Source organism: Cebidichthys violaceus, unplaced genomic scaffold, assembly GCF_023349555.1.
Source record: "Cebidichthys violaceus isolate CVI_PGR_0920_01 unplaced genomic scaffold, fCebVio1.0.p SCAF_5, whole genome shotgun sequence".
Taxonomy (NCBI): Eukaryota; Metazoa; Chordata; class Actinopteri; order Perciformes; family Stichaeidae; genus Cebidichthys; species Cebidichthys violaceus.
The window spans coordinates 12,842,051-12,862,835 of record NW_027176705.1 but is presented as its reverse complement, the minus strand read 5'-3'; the positions used below and the strand labels follow the sequence as shown (position 1 = coordinate 12,862,835).

Genomic DNA, 20,785 nt, shown 5'->3' with positions numbered 1-20,785 from the left:
AATACCTTTGCGTGAGTAATGATTCTATAACAATGGATCATTGTCCTGTTCAGGGGGATGTCTCAGAATAAGACTGAAGTTCAAGAAGAAAAGCACCAAGAGTGATGAATACTTCATTTCATGTTTTAATTACACAGTTACATTGTTCAACACAGACAATAACCTGAATTAGAATGTTTTACAGCTTCACACATCCAACAGAGCGAACAGTTAAAGAGCGGTATTAGCAACAGGGAGGAAAGCATGCAAGAAATAAATACAAATCAGAATTTAATTCTTCTGGCACAGTTAACTTCATCTAAAAACGGCAACAGGACCTTCTTGAAGAGGGAAATAAAACAAAAGGAGAAAGATCTTCAAAGCGCCAACCTTTCCTACAGAAACATGTTTTTTTCTGTAATAATGTATTGCACAATACAGTATAGAATGCTTCCCTACACATAAAAAAACCATAAACCTTTTTTCAATTTATGTAAAGGTAAAAACAGGACCATCCTGAGCCATGGCTTTGGGGAAAACAAGTGCTGCATCCACTGTTTGCCACTTTAGCTTTCTACTGTAGCTAGTCATCAGTGCCTGTTTCACAGGAAGGACGTGTCACCATCACATCGGATGAGCCTTGAAATTTCATTGGTAGAGTTACTGGTTGGGGTAGGGAGCGACAAATGCCAACCTGCTAATATTTGCCTTTTCTAAACATGCGTCTTGCCCATATCATGTACATAGTTAAACAAACAGAAAAGTGGCTGATGTAAAGTGTTCGGAGACCCCTTGAATGATATTCACAACAGCAGAGCCCTTATGCGTTTGCCATCTATGATATCTTCACAGAGAAAAGTATATGACACCTCGGCACAAATATCATTTGTTTCGTGCCTTAATGAAGCTTGCACCCAGCGTAACGGAACATGGTCTTTTGTGTCCTGTCCAGTGAAATCAGGAGGGAGAATTTCAGTGAGGGACAATTGGATCTGTCCTGTACACAATCGACCATGTTGAAGTTATCTAATGCCGGGACATAGCACAAAAACCTTAACCAAAGTGAAATCTGAAGAGAAAGTTGTAGCTTTTGGTTGTATTTTGGTCATTTATAAGTGGTCTAGTGGGTTTGGCTTTGTGTTTATCTGAGGGCTTACTTGCAGACAAGGAGACACACACAAAGCATTAAAGAGTTGAAAGGAACCGTCATTATGATGTTGTTTCGATGCGGATAGTGTGCGCAAACATGGTATTTTACTGCACAAAGCTGTTGCTACATATTGTGAATCAATCTGCCATTAAAGTCTGTCTGGGATGTTTCATTAAAGCTCTGAAAGTTTCAAGTAGTTTGTACAGAGACAAGAAGAAAAAGGTATGATTTTATCTTTTTTTTCTTTTTTCTTTTTTTTTTTTTACAAAAGCACACACACCACCAGTCACACGCACACAAACACACACATACACACACCATCCATTCATTTTTTTTTTTTTTTATCTCTGCAAGGCTTTGTAACTGTAAGAACAGGCAATCAGTAGGCTTTTCTAAGAAGATGCTTCTATTATTTTTACAGAAGCAGTATTCAATATGTAGACAACAAGCGCTTTGATTGCTTGAATAAAATTCTACACATTTGAAACTCAGCCAGTTCATTAAACATGCTTTTCACTCTTGTGCCCTGATTGTGTGTATTTCAGACACTTTGGTTAACTGGTGTAGTGGAGCTCTAACCTTATTATTTCTGGTCTGTCAATACACACTGTGTCAAAGCCTATTATGGCAATAGAGTACTTTGGTCTGTGCTTTTATTGGTTTTGGACAACAAATGACATGTCATGGTTGATTCTGTGTTGAGTTTGGTAGTATGCAAGTTTGACTGTACAGTATGTGTACCTACTACTAAATTCCGGCAGTATCAGTTTGGTTAGTGGGATGTGAGCAAACCTATGGATCAAACAGCTGAGGTCTGGTTAGAATAGATACTTTTTTAACATCATTAGTAATGGCAATTCCTTTCAACAATTTAGTTTTTATAATTTTCAGACAGAATCATGTGATCACGTCTGAATGTGCGCCACCATGTCTGCTCTCAGCCCAGCTTTTCAAAGTCCAGGTCAACCTCTCCTGGTGGTTAGCTGTATGGTCACAGGAGGTAGCTAGTGTGAACGATGGTCTGGGGTAGTAGTGGAGGAGCTGGTCATCAGGGGGAAAAGAGGAAATGACACAAAAAGGCTGAGGTTAACACCATATCACAACGATCATAACACACATACATAAATGTTACACACAGAGGCAGGGGTACCTCGTAGCTTATCCCATTTGAATTGTGTCTCAGATAGTCCAAATAAAAGGGTTCACTTCATCCATCTGTTGGTGAACATGTTTTCTATGCCACTACCGGCAAAAAGAAAGTTACCTATTTTTTTTCCAAGTTTGGTCGAAGTGCGTATGAGGCCAACATTGTAGCGTTTAAAGCTGATCAAAATTAAATTTGAGTGAGCATGGCTGCTTCAGGCCCTCTGTTGCTTTAAGTAAAGGCCTGGAGACTGTTTAGTATTCATGTGTTTAGTAGAGGCGAGCGTATTGCTGGAGCATGTGGGAAAGGCTGGGGAAAAAAAAACCTGAAGAGGTGACACTACTCTCTTGGCCTGGAAATAGATATTCAACTGATGCTCAACCTGCATCTTTACAAATAAACAGTAATCTGTTAAAAAAGCAACATTGCAAAGATTGGGTATCAAAATTAGCTTTTAGGTTTACTTCAGCTTAACACTGGCATATCACTTAATCCTACAGTAATGGCTTGCCATGTACCTTGGGGGAAACAAATACTCCTGACCTCACACACTCTCACTCTCACACACACACACACACACACACACACACACACACACACACACACACACACACACACACACACACACACACACACACACACAGAGGTTGATGAGGACCAAGAGAGAGAGGGTCACTGCAGTGGCAGAAACAGAGCACTTGACATGATGTATCAAGTTTGACAATTCTTAAATATGTTGTGAATGATCTAAATTTGAAACTGAGCCATGACCTTTTCAAACCTTTCAACATATTTGGGATTTTGTTACTACACACTGTTGAGTCCCCTCCTGCAGGATGTAAACTGACCTGGGGTGAATGAAGCACATGACACAGCTTTGAGTCCCAATTGCACCATTGCATTCAAATTAAGAAGATTAAAGTGAAGCATAAACATATTTGCTTGGTGTTATACATTGTGGATTTTCAAATATTGTAAATGAAGGCCTAATTAATTAATTAATTAATTCAGAAGTCCTGTAGTGTCCATCCACCTTTGATCTGTTTTCATCCATTTTCAGCTATGCATTGTATGAAGCCACGTTACCTCTGTTACCAACAGTCTCCTCCGCTCAGGGTCACATGACACTTTGATTTGAGTAAAAATTTAAACTGATTAACTTGTGTGAGAGAAAAAAAAAGATTGATAAATTTGAGAAATAAATGTACTGTGAAAAAATCATAATCTGGACATTAAACTTTAAAGGTTTCTGTTATTTGGCAAACACATTTTTGGACCTCTTTAAATACTATGTACATTCACATTAAGTTACTGATGTTACTTTAAATATATTTATATGTATCTATATTATATGACACCCTATGGGCAGTTGCTGAGGTTCCATTCAGTAGCTGAATTCTCTTCATATTGCACCTCTGTCCTCTCACTGTCTTACAATGCGAGCAATACAAAATATTCTACAAGAGGGGTTTCATCTCATTAATATAGATACAACAAATCAAACAATAAGTACAATGCTGGGCTTCCTCTCATAAGCGAGTGTCCTGCTTGGTCTGACCTCACTGCTCAGCCCAAACTTATAGGAGGAAAATGAAAGGAAACAAAACCAAAACAAAGTCCATCTTTCTGGATATACACAAGGGCAGCACATGTGGACATCAGCGACAAGAGACATTATCGAAATTTCAAAGAGGAACAATATCTACAAGCAGGTTCCGAACCCTTCCCACGAGACTGCTCAGCGGCTCTGTCCGAAGCAGGCAGGGGTTAGGGGCAGACTTGAGTCAAGTCGTTGGGGAAGAGCAGTAGAAGGGAGGTGTGGGGTTAGGGGAGGTAGAAAGAGAGAACCAAGTCTACACCGCCCTTCACTAGGCTCTTTTTTATCTGTCTATCATGCTTTGGAAAAAGAGGGCGTGAATGTAAAGGTAACACCAAATCCTTGAAATATCTCCTTGTTGTGGAGCTTTAAAAAAAAAGGAAAAAAAGACTTACAATCTTCTCATAAGTCATAGTATACAATGCCTTCTTGGACAATGTTTTCAAGCTTCCTTTGAGGTTTTTGGCAGCTCCTTTGCCATTTATGTATCTTCATCTCCTTTGAGGCTGTGTAGCTTTTACTTTCCTCTTTATTCCTCTGGTACCATTTACAAAACAAAAAAAATCACACTGTGGCAGGGTTTCCATCCATTTCATGAAGTCCTTCTTGTAGGCAAGTTCACAGCATTGTCCTTATTCACTAGTCTGGGCCATCACTGAGGAGTCGCTGTAGTTTCGTCCAGACTACAGGAGACAGCTGCAGATCAAAGCAGGTCACAGTTTTGTTTTTTTTAAACGTCTGACTATCTCCGGTCCCGTTCTGCAGCTTCTCTGCAGCCTGGTCCTCTCAGGGCTGGCTTATCTGCTGAGGAGGTGATGTTGCTTTGCGTTTGGTTATAAGATGAGTGCTTCTCCTTATCGCTTACTTACTCACTTTGGCAGTGTAATACAAAGGTTTGGATCATGTTATTTTTCATTCATCTTTGAATTCATTTGGGTTCACAATGGTGCAGAGAGGTGAGTCCGGTGTAGATTTTCTTGGCTCGCTAGCAAGGTAGTTAGCAGTTTAAAATTAATTCATTTTCATATCATTATTATCATCATCAGCATCATCATCACTACTATTCTTTATTTAGAATATTTGGACTTTTCTTTAATTTCCCTTAAAGCCAAAAAGAAACATTTAATAAATACTAAGCTGTGTTTCTGAGGAATTAATCGCATCACAGGTTTTTTCCCTTCCCTCATCCATTTGAAAAAAGGTATTTTGTCCTTGCCTGTCTCCATTAGGACACTGTAGAATAAGTGCCACATCAGTGAACTGTTTGCACAGGTAGTGCACATCTAAGGGCTGAGTACTGCACTCTCATTGGTGCTAAATTAAAGGGAAATCCAATGCAAGTGCTAATCAGCCTAGTTATCTCCCCCATCACTGTTGCCTACCACAGCCCTTGTCTTGTGTCCTCATGCAGACAGTATTTAACGTGCTTACATTACTGAGGACACCTCTTAGCCACATCTTCAAGTCAAAGCTCATGTTTTCAGCAAAACACATATGATATGTTTCTGTGACTGAACACAGAGATAGAAGACACTTTTCATGCTTTCCCCTACACTGAACCCCAGGCTGGAATCTTTGTATTTGTGGCTGTGGTTGTAAAAGAGACACAAACAGAAAAAGTATTTTTGGGGGGAGGTGACCAGTTGAGTCAGTCTATCATCAGGTAGTGAGACGATTTTCAGAAGAGCTTAGGATAAGAGGGAAATAAGGACTGAAATAGGGGAGGAGGAAAGGGAGCGGCGTGCAATGAAGTTTCCTCAGTTTGGTTTTGTGTGGAGTGTGGGCACCGTCGCATCAGTATGCAGGGAAGGGACAAGGGTCCGACGTCAACGAGAGGTGGCATCCAGGAGGGCGGGGGTAGCTGGAGTTGTGGAGCGAGAGGCACTGCTGGAACTGCTCTCCTTGGGGCTGGCAGAGACACTTCCACTGCCGCTGCCAGCCCCTCCCGCAATGCTGCTCTGGCCGGCCAAGGACAAGGCTCCTGGAGGAGTGCTCTCCGAGTGGGTGGGGGGCGCACTGGAGGACGCTGAGGAGGAGGAGGGGGTGCCTAGAGGGACACTGCTGCCCCCTGGCATCCCCTGCAGGCCTTGACCACAGACATGGTGGTGCTTCTCCCAGTCTTTGTGTTGGCAGAAGGAGCCGCAGTAGCGAGCCGTGTTGCAGCCGCTGCACGTCTCACTGGCTTTCCTCCCACAGTTCCAGCAGCTCTGTTGAGACAGTGGGGAGAGAGTGGGTTGATAAAAATAAGTCTCTTTTTTGTCCCAGGAAAGTTTTCTCTTCCTCAGATAAATATATGTTTAAACCTAATGTAAGAGCCATGCTCTTACACCTAACATAAGTATTATAAAATCTTAGCCTGAACATATATATTTTTTACTCTTTGCACAAGGATTTGATTTGAAGGCTTTAAGTCCTGGTCCAAGGCCACTGGTTTGTGTTACCAGCAGGTGGTGGTCAACTGCTCAGTAATGACCTCAGCCTGGCACTCTGCTCCAACCATCTGTGTCCGTCTGCTTTTATTTACACAGACAACTGGACTGCATCTACTAATAATGATGACAACATGGTGCAGCACCAAACCAAGAGCACGGATTACACATTGCAGGGTAACTTGGAGGATAAGGGGAACAAAGTGAAGGGCAAAAGAGCATTAATGAGTGAGAGACAGAGTGAGGTATTAGAGAACAAGTGAGAGGAGAATTAAGGGAAATGTGGTTGGGGGGTCTGTGATACTCACTTCACTAGAGTCCTCCTGCTGGTTGATTACTGTTAGTGCCTCCTCAGAGGCTTGCCTCTTGGCCTCGGCGAGCGCCCTCTCCATTTTAGAGCGTTCGGCTGAAATCATCTCATGGGCTTTCCGCTCAGCATCTGACACCGCCTTCTGCAGCTCTGACATTGCCTGTCGCTTAACCTCATTCACTGCCTCCTCTGAGAAAAAGAGAGAGAGGCGTTAGTGCAAACGCCCATCGTCCCGTCCTGCCTGCTCTGTCATCCTTTGAGGCTCTTTAAGCTGCCATCTTGTTGTATCTCAGCGAACAGATGTACATCATCCAAGATTTAAAACTTTCTGCCAGAAAGGGAAACAGCCAGACTTCAATAATTAATTCAAACACGTCTGGCCACAATAATTTCCAGTGCTGACAACAACAGATGTCTCCAAAGTTTTGTCTCTAACTTGGCTGTTCAAACAACATCCTGGGATTCCCTGTTTGCATGATTGTCATCTTGTCAAAAGAATAATTTTAATACAATTCGTAAAATGGATTTCACAGTGAAGAGTATCCGTATCCCCACTGAAGGGCTTCCTACGATGTCGATTTTTATCATGGGGCCTTTTGTTTTTCCAGCAGAAGCACAAACTGTATGAGTGAAGAGGCTGTGTTTTTACAACAGGCAGGTGTGTAGACTCTTTTCCAGATGGCGGTCAAAAAATAGAAACTTCCCGCAGTCTCCTCTCAGTAAGAGGCAGAAGTGATTACATTTTGCCATCTTTCATTATTGGCCTCACGGTGCACAACATATGTATAGTGCATGCTTTCCTATAGGGCTTTATACACCTGAGAAACAGGTTTCCAAATATAAAACCATCTATGAATGAAATGCTAACGTGGTATCTTGTGATCACAAGACATAAATTCACCTAAAATGTAAATTTCTTCAGAAATCAGAGACAGCAACACTTTTAAAGATGAAATTACTTTTCACCCTCCTGCTCCACCTCCTCCAGATGTGCATAGTTGACACACTAAGACATAAATGACACACATACAAATAGCTATCCAGGTGTGTTAGGCCAACCAAGTAGGAGGTGAGACTGATACTGTTCTCTCCACTGCTCCCTATTTCTTCCAGTCAGTGTTTGTTTGAGTGGGAACTCATAAATAACTGTCACTTTTCCTTGCCGCTCCACTCCACTTGTTTCAAACTACTGCGCAAAAAGATAGGCGGCGGAGGGAGCCTTATCCAACACTTTGCTGTGTATGTGCGCATGGCTGCGTGTGCATGTATGTCTGAGCTTGATTCCTATGCTAAAAAGTTAATATTCTGTCAATCCCGTCAACACACAGTCACACTCAGACATGTCTCAATGGCTTCCTTCATTCCATCATTCCCTCTCTACCTTTATCCTTCATTTCATTTCTGCTCCTTTTTTTTTTCTTATACCCCTCCTCCTCCTCTTTCTTCTCTTCGTTGCAAAACACTATCTGCATTATCCCGAGCTTCTCAATTATCTGGCCTAATGCATGCACCACTAAGATTAGTTTGCAAATTTAATTAATTCTTATCAAGGAGACTGCATAGCAGATGCTGGGGCAATTAGCACTTAATGGAAAACACGGGGACAGCAATATTAACGTTTTAATTCCACAGGGATTTGGCAAGTCCCTGAGACGTGTTATTTCTGCCTGCTTTTTCACACTTCAGATCTTATTTTTCAAAGGCACTGCAGTCTCTCAACCTGAACCAGACCAGAGAATACGTGTCTGGTTTTAATTAAAAGCAAGAGGTGCTGCAGCTACATCAGGCAGACTACCTGGCTGCTGAGATAGAGGTGACACATGCTCACATATACAACAAACACACACACACACACACACACACACACCAAGGTGAGATGGAGGGAGTGAGATATGTTACTCACCCTGCCTGTTTTGGAGGTGCTTTAGTGCTGGGGAGAGCGGGATGCTTGTAGTACCTGTATGAAAAACAACTGCAATTAAAAGAGCTTTTTCTGCTGGTGAAAATGCAGCACAGTATTTTGCAGCCGGCATATTTCCTCCGCAGGGTATTGGAGTACGACTGCAACATAATAGTGCTGGGACTGGGGAGGAACAAGGGCTGAGCCAGATGACTCCTGGGATAGGCTCTATCTAACATGCAGTGTACAAGAAGGCCCATGCAATGCAACACTCCCGTCTGCTTCCCTTTGGCCTCAAACTGAGCCAAACACAATAACCATGGCCAAGATTAATTTGTCTGTATATCTAAATGTCTGTGTTTGATTTACTTCAGTAATACATTAGTATACTGTGCATGAGGCTAAACAAATGAACACAAGTATAACAACTTGAGACGGTCTGTGTTTCTCAGGTCAATGGAGACCAGTTAAACTCTAATCTGTGGCGTGCTGCTGCGGCCCGCTTTGGGCCAGGTGACTACATTTTCACTGCAGCTGTAACTGCGGTGGCCTTTCATAGTGGTGACAGATGGAGGGCATTTAGCCCTAATGACACAGAGGGCCTCCAAGCCTCTGCCCTGATGGACCTACGGCTGTAAGGCCTCTGCTCCGTCTGTCTCTGTGGCCACGGTGAGGGCCGTGAAGACTGATGATGGTGACTGTGTGTGTTTTGTTAGTCCGTGTGGGGTCAATCATGAAGACAATAGAGAGAGGGGGATGCTTGGCTCTTACCAGCTTTCCTCCAGATTTCTTCTGGCAGGTATCCTGAGGGAGGCCTGTGTAAGAAGTCTCTGTGGATCTCTGAAACACACAAGCAGGCACACATTCAGTCTCAATTATACACACACACACACATACACACACACACACACAGTGTGTGTGTATGTGACCTTTGATCTGCTCAAACACACATCCAGTCTCCCTATAGTTTCCACTTCTATTTTTGGGACCAATACACACTATATGAGTGGCAACATCAGTAAATAAGCTGTCATCAACTTTTTCTACCATTTCTGGGAAGGAATGAGAATACGGGAGTTAGACATGAATACAAATCTAAATTATGAATGAGCATGCTGGCAGCATAAGGGTTGGTTAAAGTTGGTTAAAGATCCAGGATGTTGCAACCAGATTTGTATTGCCTCACAGAATGAGCTTACATTTGCAGAAAAATGTGATATTTTGTGTCTAAATGTGACACAACAAATGTGACTTTTTGTGTCTAGATTGATAGATTAAGGCATTTTCAACATTTCAAATAAGCCCTACCTTGCTGTAAGTGTTTTGTTTTGTGTTTGTCTACCTGTCTGTCTGCCTGTCTGCCTTTCAGCAGCCGAGGAAGTTCCTATGGGCAGTGACTCGCTGCTGCTAGCTGTGTTGGAGGAGGAGTTGTGGTGAGGAGTAGGAGGAGGAAGAGGAGGAGGAGGAAGGCAGTGCTGTCCGTTGCTCCCACCTTTTTTCATCTCCTCCACGTCGCTGTAGCGCCGAATCCAGTGATTCATTTCCTCCCGGTCAGCCTCCTGGCAGCGGCGCAGCACCGTCAGAGAGCGGCGCGTCTTCTCCACCATGTCCATGATGCAGTTTAGGAGCTGCAATGGGACAGGGTTGAGGATGAGTTAAAACAGTTATTTAGTGATGAATCAACAGGAGAAATTCAACTAGTGCTCCGTTTAGTTGAAAATGTAAATCCCTACGACCGAAACACATGGCCAGGACAGGTCCCCACAAAACTAATAAAACATGTAACTTGATCATCCCCACAACACAGTAGTAGAGCTTTTTTAAATTAACCAAACTTGATAAATCCATAAAAAAACAAACATAAAAAAGCATAAAAAGACAAACATGCGACTCTGTCTCGGCCTGTTTTGTTCATGGATCGAGTGCTTGTCAGTGAATTTCAATGTCTAAGAGCATTACAACAGCGATAATGTAACAGCTGGGCTGCTGATGAAAAAGTTGAGCCAATTCCTTCCACCCTTCTGCTCTGTTCCCTGCCAACTCAACAGATTTCCACTCCCCCCCCCCCCCCCACACACACACATACACACACACCTCTGTTGTAAACAGTGTCACTTTTTTCCACGGTGTCCTGTGTTTCCAGAGCCGGCCCGGTCTGCTAAATGGGTTTAGCATGGTTGACATTCAATCCATTATTCTCATTCATCTTTCCCTCTCTCTGTCTCTGCCTTCTTTCCTCTGTCCCTTCACCCCCTCCCTCCTCTCTGAGTTAGCTATATTTATTTCAGTGAAGTGTTTCTAATTTGGCAGGGGTCCAGGCCTGGCCGGTTCTCTCCATGACTGCAGCTCTTGTCTCAGCTGCTCTCCCCAGCTGGAGCTGCGCTCTGCTGGGTCCTGAGCTCCATCTGGGGCCCTGTTTCTGTGTGTGCGTGTCTGTCTGTGCATGTCTGTGTGTCTAGCGAATGTGATTTTGTCTTCATGGATTTGGGTGCCAGGAAGCCAGATAGGTGTCTGTTTGTTGTTAATTCACCACTCTGACACAGACCTCTTTTGGTCAGATGTCCGTCAACTGCACACTCTGATGGGGTGGAGGTTTTTCTGTCTGTCAACAGGTCCCGTCCCACTAAAATGAACTTAAATCACCTGCCTTATTTCCCACTGCTCCACGATGTTTATGAATTAAACAAAGAGGTGGTCAGCATTGACCTCGGCTACCATGCTGATACGTACATTATCTAGGTGCTTCCATTCCTCTGCCCACTCTCGATCTGTAAGACGATGGTCAATCACCTCCTCTTGGCGTGCTCCATGTACTGCTAAAAGACAAATACATGGGTGAGATTCTGCACATATACACAATTCTGTATTACTGCCTCCAAGCAGCAAAACACTCCATTACAGCGTGGATACCTAGCTATGTCCATGTTTGACCAAGGGGAACTGGAAGAATTTCTAACTCTGAACCCAGTCCTGACTATCATACTGAATACTAATAAGTAATAATAATACTGAAAATGTTTCTATTTTCAAATACTTACAATTAGTGTGTATGTGTGTGTGTGTGTCTGTCCATATTTGTGTTGGGGTGGATGACAGTTCATTAATATCTTGTGGTGTGTGGGATGGACTTTTTCCTCTTCTCCTCTACTTTGTTATTGTTTTATTGTATTGTATTTTGTAAAATCAGCAAGTTAGTTGTTTAATTTCAAACAAAATGAAAAGCATGTCATGTGCCTATGCTATTACCTCATATCTAATCAGTAAGACAACTTGGCTAAGAATTCATCTCTTTCCTTTTGGGAAAGTAGAAGGAAGGCATATATGGTTGCCACAGTTGTAGTAGCATATAGGCATGTATGGATGTGGTCTTTATATAGACGCTCTGCCACAAGGATTATCACACTGGACTGACAACTGGCCTTTGTTCTCTACAGACAGCCCACTTACATATACACCAGCCCATAGACTGACCATATAACTGTAGACCTATGCATTTATCTGACAATGTTAATGCAGCCGTCCTACCTGTCTGCCGGAGTCTGTCCCGGGCGTCGCGGTGTTCATTGTGTCTGTAAGCGTCTCTGTATTGGTGCGCCAGGGCCATGTCTTCTAAGCGATAGTGTTGGGGTCCCACTTGCGGGTTGGGTGGGTGGGGCAGGCCGTTGGGAGGGTGTGTGGGGAGGCCGTTGGGTGGCGGGTGAGCAGGAAGACCCGTGCTGGGGCTGAAGCGTTGACTGGGGCTGATGGTGCACGGCCTCTTAGCCATGTGCTCCGGGTGCAACCCATCTCTCTCTGAGCTGTCTTTGGTCCTGTAGAGGAGGACAGGGGAGTTGGTTGTTAACATTATGTTAAAACACTCAGTGATATTATATAGCATATGGCATCATGGCTTTTCATGATACTATTTAATGTTGCGATTATAATGAGCAGTTTGTAGGAGGTTATATGACTCTGATATATTTAAGAAAATTAAACCAGGCAGTAGATAATATCAGCACTACGCAGTTATTAAAATACAGTATCAAAAAGTAGACCCCGAGCAAACTACTATGTTAACAAATACATGAAACATCCAGAATTTAAAAACATAGGATTAAAGTTGAACTGTTTAATCTCAGACTAAGGCCTGCAGTGCAGTGGGATGTTATGTGGTATATTATGATCTACAACAAAACAGATCTTTGTTGTAAAAGGCGGTCTTTATTTACCAATATGCAATGCCCCCGCACAGACTGCATCTCTTAAGCTCTGTTTCCTACTACCACATGTACCATTATTACACAAATGTCAAACCAAGAATCAATCCAGCTGCTTCAGATGAACTCTGGACCACTCAAAAATTGTGTTGATGCTAACATTACTACCCTCATTAGCAAACAAATCTGCCACTAAATGGCTCATTTCTCACCTCAGTTTTATTGAGAAACAGATTTTTTGACACCATATTAATGTCTGAAGAGAGAGAAATAACTTTTCTGCTGGCTACTTCATCTTTCTCCAGCTAGTCTGTGGCCTTGCCAGACCACAATGAGTAATGTGAAAACTGTGCGATGGCTTTGCCAGGCTAAATAGGCAATGCCAGTGTATTACTTCATAGTTTGGGAAAACATAGCCAAGCAAAGACCGGAATGCTCTTGAAATCAGATCACGGGGCAAAAGATTGTCCTCAGTAAAAATATGTCAAAGAAAAGACTTTCATGACGTCTGATTGGTTGTGTTTGTGTTTGCCATAAACTGTCATAACAATTTATTTAAAAAAATTACAGCATTTAGCATTGTGGACTATACCTGTTTGAGGAGTGTCTAGCAAGGAACACAAACTTGTTTTTTAAACATCTCCCACATGGTGTATGCAAGCACACACCCTCTCTCTCACACACACACACACACACACACACACACACACGTATCCCTGCTGAGAGCTGCTTGTTGTTCAGTTACAGTAAGGCAGTGCTCCACCAAAGCTCTTGCACAGCTGTACGCCATATGTATCAAACAAAGCCAAGTCCAACTGTACACCCTGCGTCTCAAACTCTTAATCTGAATATCCCTCAGCCGACTCTTAGATTGCAAGTATTTCTCCCTCCCACCCTGCTCTCGGGCTTAAGGGGCAATGTGGGCTGAACTCCGTGTTTGGCAGATGTTCAGTGAAACTCATTTGGGTCTGTGTACTTTTAGTGAGCGTATGTGTGTGTGTGTGTGTGTGTGTGTGTGTGTGTGTGTGTGTGTGTGTGAGAGGCTGTTTTTTCAAGCCATCTGGAGTTTAAATGGGAGTGTTGATATTAATCTGTTTAGCTGGATGGCAATAGCCAGGCATCCCCATGCAAATCACTCTTTTATCATCCCTGGGATCAGAGGGAAATAAATGCAACACTGCCCCATGTAGATGGCGTGTTTATGTGTTTGTGTGTGTGTGTGTGTGTGTGTGTGTGCTCGGTTATCCATGTGTATATTTGTGTATGTCCGCTATACTCGTACACATCCCTGACTCTAGTATCTGACAACTCAGAGGAAAAGCTGGCACGATGTAGGCCCTGCCCCAGCCTGAACTGCCCTCCCCCTCCTCCACCGAGCCTCTCCTGCTGTGTATAAGCCACAGGTCAGGAGGCGGAGGTGTGCGGATTACAGTGGGATTGCACAGCTCCAACCCCTAGTCCCGTCTAAACCACCACCGCCCACCTCCCCACACCCCACTCAGGATGTGCTCAGTGTTACGGTCAGCACATCACCATCTGGACACATCCCTGACATATGGACAGCTGCTGGGAGCCTGCAGGTCAGGCAGCAGCAAAGAGAGAGAGAGAGAGAGAGAGAGAGAGAGAGAGAGAGAGAGAGAGAGAGAGAGAGAGAGAGAGAGAGAGAGAAAGAGAGAGAGAGAGAGAGACAGGTGCAGAACTTCAGAAAAGAAAGACAGTGCCAGTAAGTGAAGAAGGAAAAAAAAGGGAAATGCCAGCTAATAATGTCTTGTGTTATCTTCTTAACTCAGTGAATAAAGCAAAGCGCTGGGGAAAAATGTGGGACAATTGCAAGCCATAGCTCACTGTTGGTCTTTCTGTCTGTCTTTGTTTTACTGAGGCCATTTACTGTACTTCACTCCCTCTTCTCTTCTGTGTCTCTCTCTCTCTCTCTCTCTCTCTCTCTCTCTCTCTGTCTCTCTCTCTCTTTTGCTGCTCAGACACTCTCTTTCTTCTCCTACAGTGCATTTATCTCACCCCTCCCTCTCAGACAGCTGGCAGATCCAGCCTGGCATCGGGGCTATCCAGACTTCCGCCTCCTGTACAGAGGATTTATAGCCTCCCCTTGTCACTTGGCATTCTGAAATACCCTGAAATAATTTATATATAATAGTGTGTGTGTGTGTGTGTGTGTGTGTGTGTGTGTGTGTGTGTGTGAGTGTGTGAGAGAGAAAGAGTTTGCCTCTGTATGTTTATGTACTGTATGTGTTTTCTTGTGTTATTTGGAGTTTACCTGTCAGGGGTCCTTCTCTTGCCATGCTCATTCATCTCCAGCATGATCTCAGAGGAGTCGAGGGGCGAACTAGCATTGGCGTCCAGGAGAAGCTGCTCGTGTTGTGCCAGATACTGAGCAGGAGTCTGCTTGGCCAACCTGGCACAGTGGAGCAACTCTCTCTGCAGCAGGGGCAGGTTTGCCTTCAGTGGTAAAGAGAGGGAAAACAGACATCTCCGGATTAGGAATACAATAAACTGTTGCAGGAAGGTAATAGATTTATTGAGCTGATGTAAATGTAAAGGGTGTTAAGTGGACAAGAAGTGAGCTAGAGACTCATGGTGGAATAATAGATAGATGGGGTGAGAGTGAAATAATGCCAGATTAGGGTGAGAATAAAAAGAAAGTAATAGATGAAGAGACAGGATGAGATAAGACAAGGCCCTTGACACCTTCCTCTGCCAAGTATCTCTCTTTCTCTCTCTCCAGGGTGAGCTGATGTGTATATTGTGTGTGTGTGTGTGTGTGTGTGTGTGTGTGTGTGAGAGAGAGAGTGTCAGTGCTGTCAATTAGCTCTCTCAGACCTGTCCGGTTGACATAACACAGCCATTGCTGTAATGTCCCAGATGTGGAGGATCATTGCTCGCCAGTAGGTCTGACACACTCACACACAACACTTTTAACGGACATTCACAAGCACATCCAACTATTTTCTACATAGTACTACAAGCACAGTTAACACAGTATCACAGTCTACACCTATACTTTTTCAATCAAAACAAGGTTTCCCTCAGTGAACTCTTTCTGCTTGGAGGCAGAAAGGGAAGGAGCACATAGGAAAGGTATACATGCAGTGTCTGCACACACACACACACACACACACAGTCCTGAACACCGGCCATATGGACAGCAGCGGTGAGCTTTGAGCGTGTCTATTGAAGACATTGGACTTGATTTAGCTTACATAAAATCAACTCTGATCAAACAAGTGTTTACCTTCAGGAAGGGAATGACAAACGGCCTCAGAGGGAAGTTGGTGGCCTCGTGAAGTTTGGAGTGAAACTCTTCAATGGTGAGAGTGGAGTTCTGCCCAAGACAACAGGGAGTTAGACAAAGAGTCGCTTAGAGAAACACTTTTATAGCACTCTCTTATGAAGTCCTGAAAGATGTTTTTTTTTAAATCTCTTTATTATCTTGTTAGTACCTTGTTTGTATCTTGTATCGCATAAGAACAAGATCACGTTGTGCGCAATATAAAAAAATGTAACTTTCTTGACTTCAACTGACTTTCTGTTGTACAAGACAAATTGACAATATGTAAAATTCTCTGCATCACAAGAACTATCATCAGGTATAATACGTAGATACAAAGTTAAAGAACGTCGGGATGAATGAATGGATATAGAGCAGTGTTGTTGGAAAGATCCATTACAATAATTCAACACAAATATAATCACAACTTACCACCAGCCCCAGCACAAGGCTGCGCACTCTCTCCCCAATCTCAGGCGATATGTCGTTGCCAAACTGCTGCAGCGTGGTCAGGAAGCGCTTCAGTTTGCAGAGTTGCCGGGCACCACAAGCTGGCGGGAGCTGCTGGTTGGAAAGCGAGGCCGTCGACGACATTGCCGGCCCATTACTGAAGCCGTTGGGAGTGGACGGAGCACCGTTCAGCGATGTAGGAGAGTGGCTGCTCCCATTCAGCACTGCAGATGAACAGACAGAAGGAAGAGACGACGTGAATTGGGTCAGTAGTTTTGGAGAGGCCTGGGGGGGGGCATCTGACAGATCTGGGGGCGTGATGTGGGCAGAAGCACTTATTTCCTGCTGATAGAGAAGTGTGTGGTTAAGATTAAATATAAATAAGGCACACAATAGACTCTAATTCGACACCACGCCTGCAGCATATGATGCACATCGTGACTTCAGTGGTGCAATTTTCTGCCCGTTTGGCTGAGCGCTGTGTCAGTGTGTGTGTTCACTTCAGCTGTCTCACAAGTGGTACCATCTGACCCCCCCAGCCCCCTCCCCTCCATCTCCCCCTGTATCAGTCTATTTCACCCTCCTCACCCTCTCCCCCTCACTCACTCACTAGGACACAACTATAAGAGGAACTTGTTAAAGAGTGGCCAAAAATAGTCCTGTGGCCTGTGTTACTTTTATTCCAATAGCAGGTGTGTAGCTAAATCTGGCCCTACACATGTCCACCATCTGAAAGTAGATTTGCAGCTTTAAGGTTCAGAATAGAATCAGCATTCATACACACATATAATCACTCACGTATTCCTTGCAATGCCGGCACAAACAAACTCACAAATAGCTCGCAAACACTAGTTCTGTTTGAACTTTCCCCTGTTTTCATATTTTCATATCCAAGCCGGATGAAAATGCATGCAGAATACATTGAACAAAATGTGATTTAAGTGTCAGAAAATAAAGTTATTTTATGAAATGCTCAAATCTTTTTCCATCTCTGGTCTCGTCAGTGTGTAATTAAAAAAAATATACACATTTATGTGCATTATATCTGCGTTTGAATAACTAATGATGACAAAATTAATTTTTTTCTCAGATTAAACAAATAGTGTAGTCTGTGTATGAAATATCTAGTTAAAGGATTGCATTTTATTATAGCAGCATGTGCAAGCACTTACACTGAGCACGGCATCCAAACTATAATTTAATAACCGCTGCAGTAACTTTATCTTTTAAAAATGGACTCAGGACTCTGCAGTGAGCCATTGTGTACTGTAACACTACACCTTGTACACATTCTTGAAAACAAGACTGTATAGAGTTTAGTTGTTCAGTAGTTTAGTTCCTGCGGTTCCTCTCAGGCGTGCTTGCTACTCTAATCTGTGGGTCGAGGGCCTGAACACATATGGACTAACCCATGTGATCCCAACAGGCAGCACTTGTGTTCTGGTTTTAGAGAGAGGTGCAAGGAGAGAGCTACACTGCTGACCGCCGGCCACAACAGGTGAAACAACATGGCCTGTCATTGCTATATAGGGAAGAAAGTAGTCTACACACCGCTACGCCGCCCAACCAGCTGGTAAACAACACGGACACGAATGCACACACAATGCCACAGCCGCACTCGCACATGCGCTCACACTTGTCCCACTAGCAAGGGCATTCTGCACACCAAAAGACACACACACACAAACACACAAATAGATGCTTGCAACACACACCTGACACACAAGTGACTTCAACACTTGTTCACCAGAACAGGGAAGAAACACATATTTGAGATTTCTCTCCCTTTACACAAGCATATGAAGTGTCCATGGCAGTTGACCTAGGAGGGACAAGTGTCTGTGTAGTCCATTGTAGATGCCTTCAGGTTGCAGAAGCTTATTCATTTGTGGAATTTATAACAGATTGATTGGTAAATCATTTTATTTTAACATCTAGCGGGTCTTAAAAACACACTGACAAATTGTCAGGGAAATACTGCTGTAACAACAATAAACCACAAACAAATTTAGAACATTTGTGATTTTTTTGGGGGGCAGTGGATAGAGAGAGAGAGGCAGGGTATGAGAAGCAGTATTTGATGCATCTTAACCTCTAGGCCACTGGTTGCACTAATTTATAGTAAAGTTTTGATTTGGAGACCAAATGGCATTTGATCTACAAATTACAAAATATATGTAAAGAATTTTCAATGAAGTAGATACAAGCTCACACATCTATGGCTATCTTCTCCGGTGCTTACGTTGAAATGAAGAGGCTGTTCAACACGCCTGCCAGCTCACTGTTTTTCTCACACCTGCCCGGTTAACTGCTTGCTGACATGATGCCTCACAAAAGGATCATCTTCAAGTCAAAAAAAACATAAATCTCACAGCACGTAAGCTAACTGGGGGTCTTGTACAGCTAGCTTACTTGATTTACTGGTAGCCGGGGTGAATGAAGCATTGCGATTGGTTGCTTGGCTGACAGCCGGGGGTGGAGGAGGCATGGTGGGTGGGGTGGACCTGGGCTGGGTTTTCACATCCGCAGGTGAATCTGGCATTGTTCCAACCTTCTGCACTTTGCTACCTGTGATTTGAAAGAAGAAGAAGAAAAAAAACAAGACAATCATCACGATGGAGCTCCTGAAAGAAAAGAAAATAATCATACTTTCAGTGTGGAGACAGCTGGTTAAGGAGGAGACCACTGACATTTTCACCTGGGAACCATTGATTATTTCCTTAAACCATAAGACCCATAAAACAAATCAATGTAGGGAGTGGAAATGAATCCAAACTTGTATTGTGTCTCTCTTGTTGGAGATTCATGGGCCTGGGAGACATACAGTAACACCTGCTCACTCGCTCAGCTGCTGCTGACTGAGAGCCTCCCCTCCCCCCTTCTCTTCCCTCTCTCTCTCTCTTCCTCTCTCTCTTTCTCTGACATCCCAATCAGTGCCCCTACGCTGTAACCTCCAACCCTACACACACACACACACACACACACATATTCACATGCACACACTCCTCACTCCTCCCCGCCTGTCCCCTCTCGTCCCCTAGTTCAGACAGCCGGCTTGACAGCCAGTGACAAGTGCAGCTGGATCTGCTGCTGTCCATCACTGGACTTTCAGCAGAGCTCCGTCCTGCTACCAGAAGCCCCACTGTCCTCTGCCAGACACCCTGCCAGCACCAAACAAGGCAAGGCCAGGCTCTGGAGGGTGAAGGGAATGGATGGTACAGCAAGGGACATGTGAAGAAAACATGACACGCGGTGGATGTTCCACACAAGTGTGTGAGGACTGTCGCCTTACGTTCTGCATTTGTGGCAAAGGGCCTCATGCAGCGCATGCAAACAGTGGGTCTTCAACAAAAACGCAGCCATGCACAAAACCGCGTACAAGAGTCAGACTATGTTTATATACAATGGATAAATAAGCAGCAGGTCTGGTTTTTAGTGATGTATCTGTGGAGTGTTGACTGTCTTTCTGTCTATGCGTCCGTCTGTCACTGCAGCTGCTGGAACCAGATCTTTCTGTAATGTAAACCCGAGCTATGAGGTGTGATGACTTGTGAGAAGATAGCTTTAGAGTATGTGTACATGTGTGCAACTGGCAGGGGGCGCACTAAATGTGCACTATGCAGTGAAAAGCAATGAAATCTATACGCAGCGTGGTTTATGTATTAGAACATAAATGTGTTTATTTCTACACAAGTACTACAAACCACCATTAAGTGTAGTAAACACATGCATTCGTAATGAAAGAGTGCGGACAGAAGACCCTTTTCTATGTTCAAAGCAGATGCAAACCACATTGTAGCATTTATTGATTCTCAATAACGCTGTGTTTTTCCTTTTCCTTTTCAGCTGTCTCTTAATGGATTACAGGATTAAAGAAATTAACTCGGTCCGTTCTCTCACATGTGGAACCCAAACAAAAGCCAATCAAAAGCCTTATTTCACATTTCACATCCTTATGAGGATAGAGTAGAGCTCACTGCCAGGGTGGCCCTGTCACGAGACCGGGCTTCTGCAAACGACACAGGTTATTATAGGAGGTGATTACTCCTTGTTATCCTACTAATAATACAAATAATACCAAACCAAACAGCCAAAGGCCTTTCATTCATCTGAACACTGTTACGGAACCTCTTTTACAGCTGCAAATGTATTGTGACTAACATATTAAATCACTTTCAAATAATTTCAAATATTCACTCCCCGTGAGCTAACTGTGAACCCAGTGTTTTCCTCCACAAGACTCCTGCCTCAGTTGGCCTCAGTCCTTGGTGTTAGCCTATTTCTGAGAGCTCATGTAGACGCGTTCAACAGCTGGTGTCTGTATTTAAAGAGTGCCACTCTGGAGTG

General features: G+C 43.6%; 1 protein-coding gene across 3 annotated transcripts in view; it reads right to left on the bottom strand.

The window, feature by feature from the left end:
* Positions 1-107: 107 nt before the first annotated feature.
* The window catches only part of cbfa2t3 (CBFA2/RUNX1 partner transcriptional co-repressor 3), a 41,013-nt gene continuing 20,335 nt past the window's right edge, over positions 108-20,785 (bottom strand). For 2 of the 3 annotated variants that reach the window (XM_068730550.1, XM_068730553.1), the window contains exons 2-12: positions 18,851-19,006; positions 16,421-16,662; positions 15,953-16,042; positions 14,978-15,159; positions 12,035-12,318; positions 11,240-11,325; positions 9,852-10,137; positions 9,281-9,349; positions 8,513-8,566; positions 6,608-6,798; positions 108-6,077 (exon numbers count right to left, since the gene is read on the bottom strand). In XM_068730550.1, coding sequence (XP_068586651.1) covers positions 5,697-6,077; positions 6,608-6,798; positions 8,513-8,566; positions 9,281-9,349; positions 9,852-10,137; positions 11,240-11,325; positions 12,035-12,318; positions 14,978-15,159; positions 15,953-16,042; positions 16,421-16,662; positions 18,851-19,006 — 2,021 coding nt within the window. In that variant the 3' untranslated portion in view covers positions 108-5,696. The remainder of the gene's footprint in view (positions 6,078-6,607; positions 6,799-8,512; positions 8,567-9,280; positions 9,350-9,851; positions 10,138-11,239; positions 11,326-12,034; positions 12,319-14,977; positions 15,160-15,952; positions 16,043-16,420; positions 16,663-18,850; positions 19,007-20,785) is intronic. The other variant, XM_068730552.1, reaches the window with a different exon arrangement.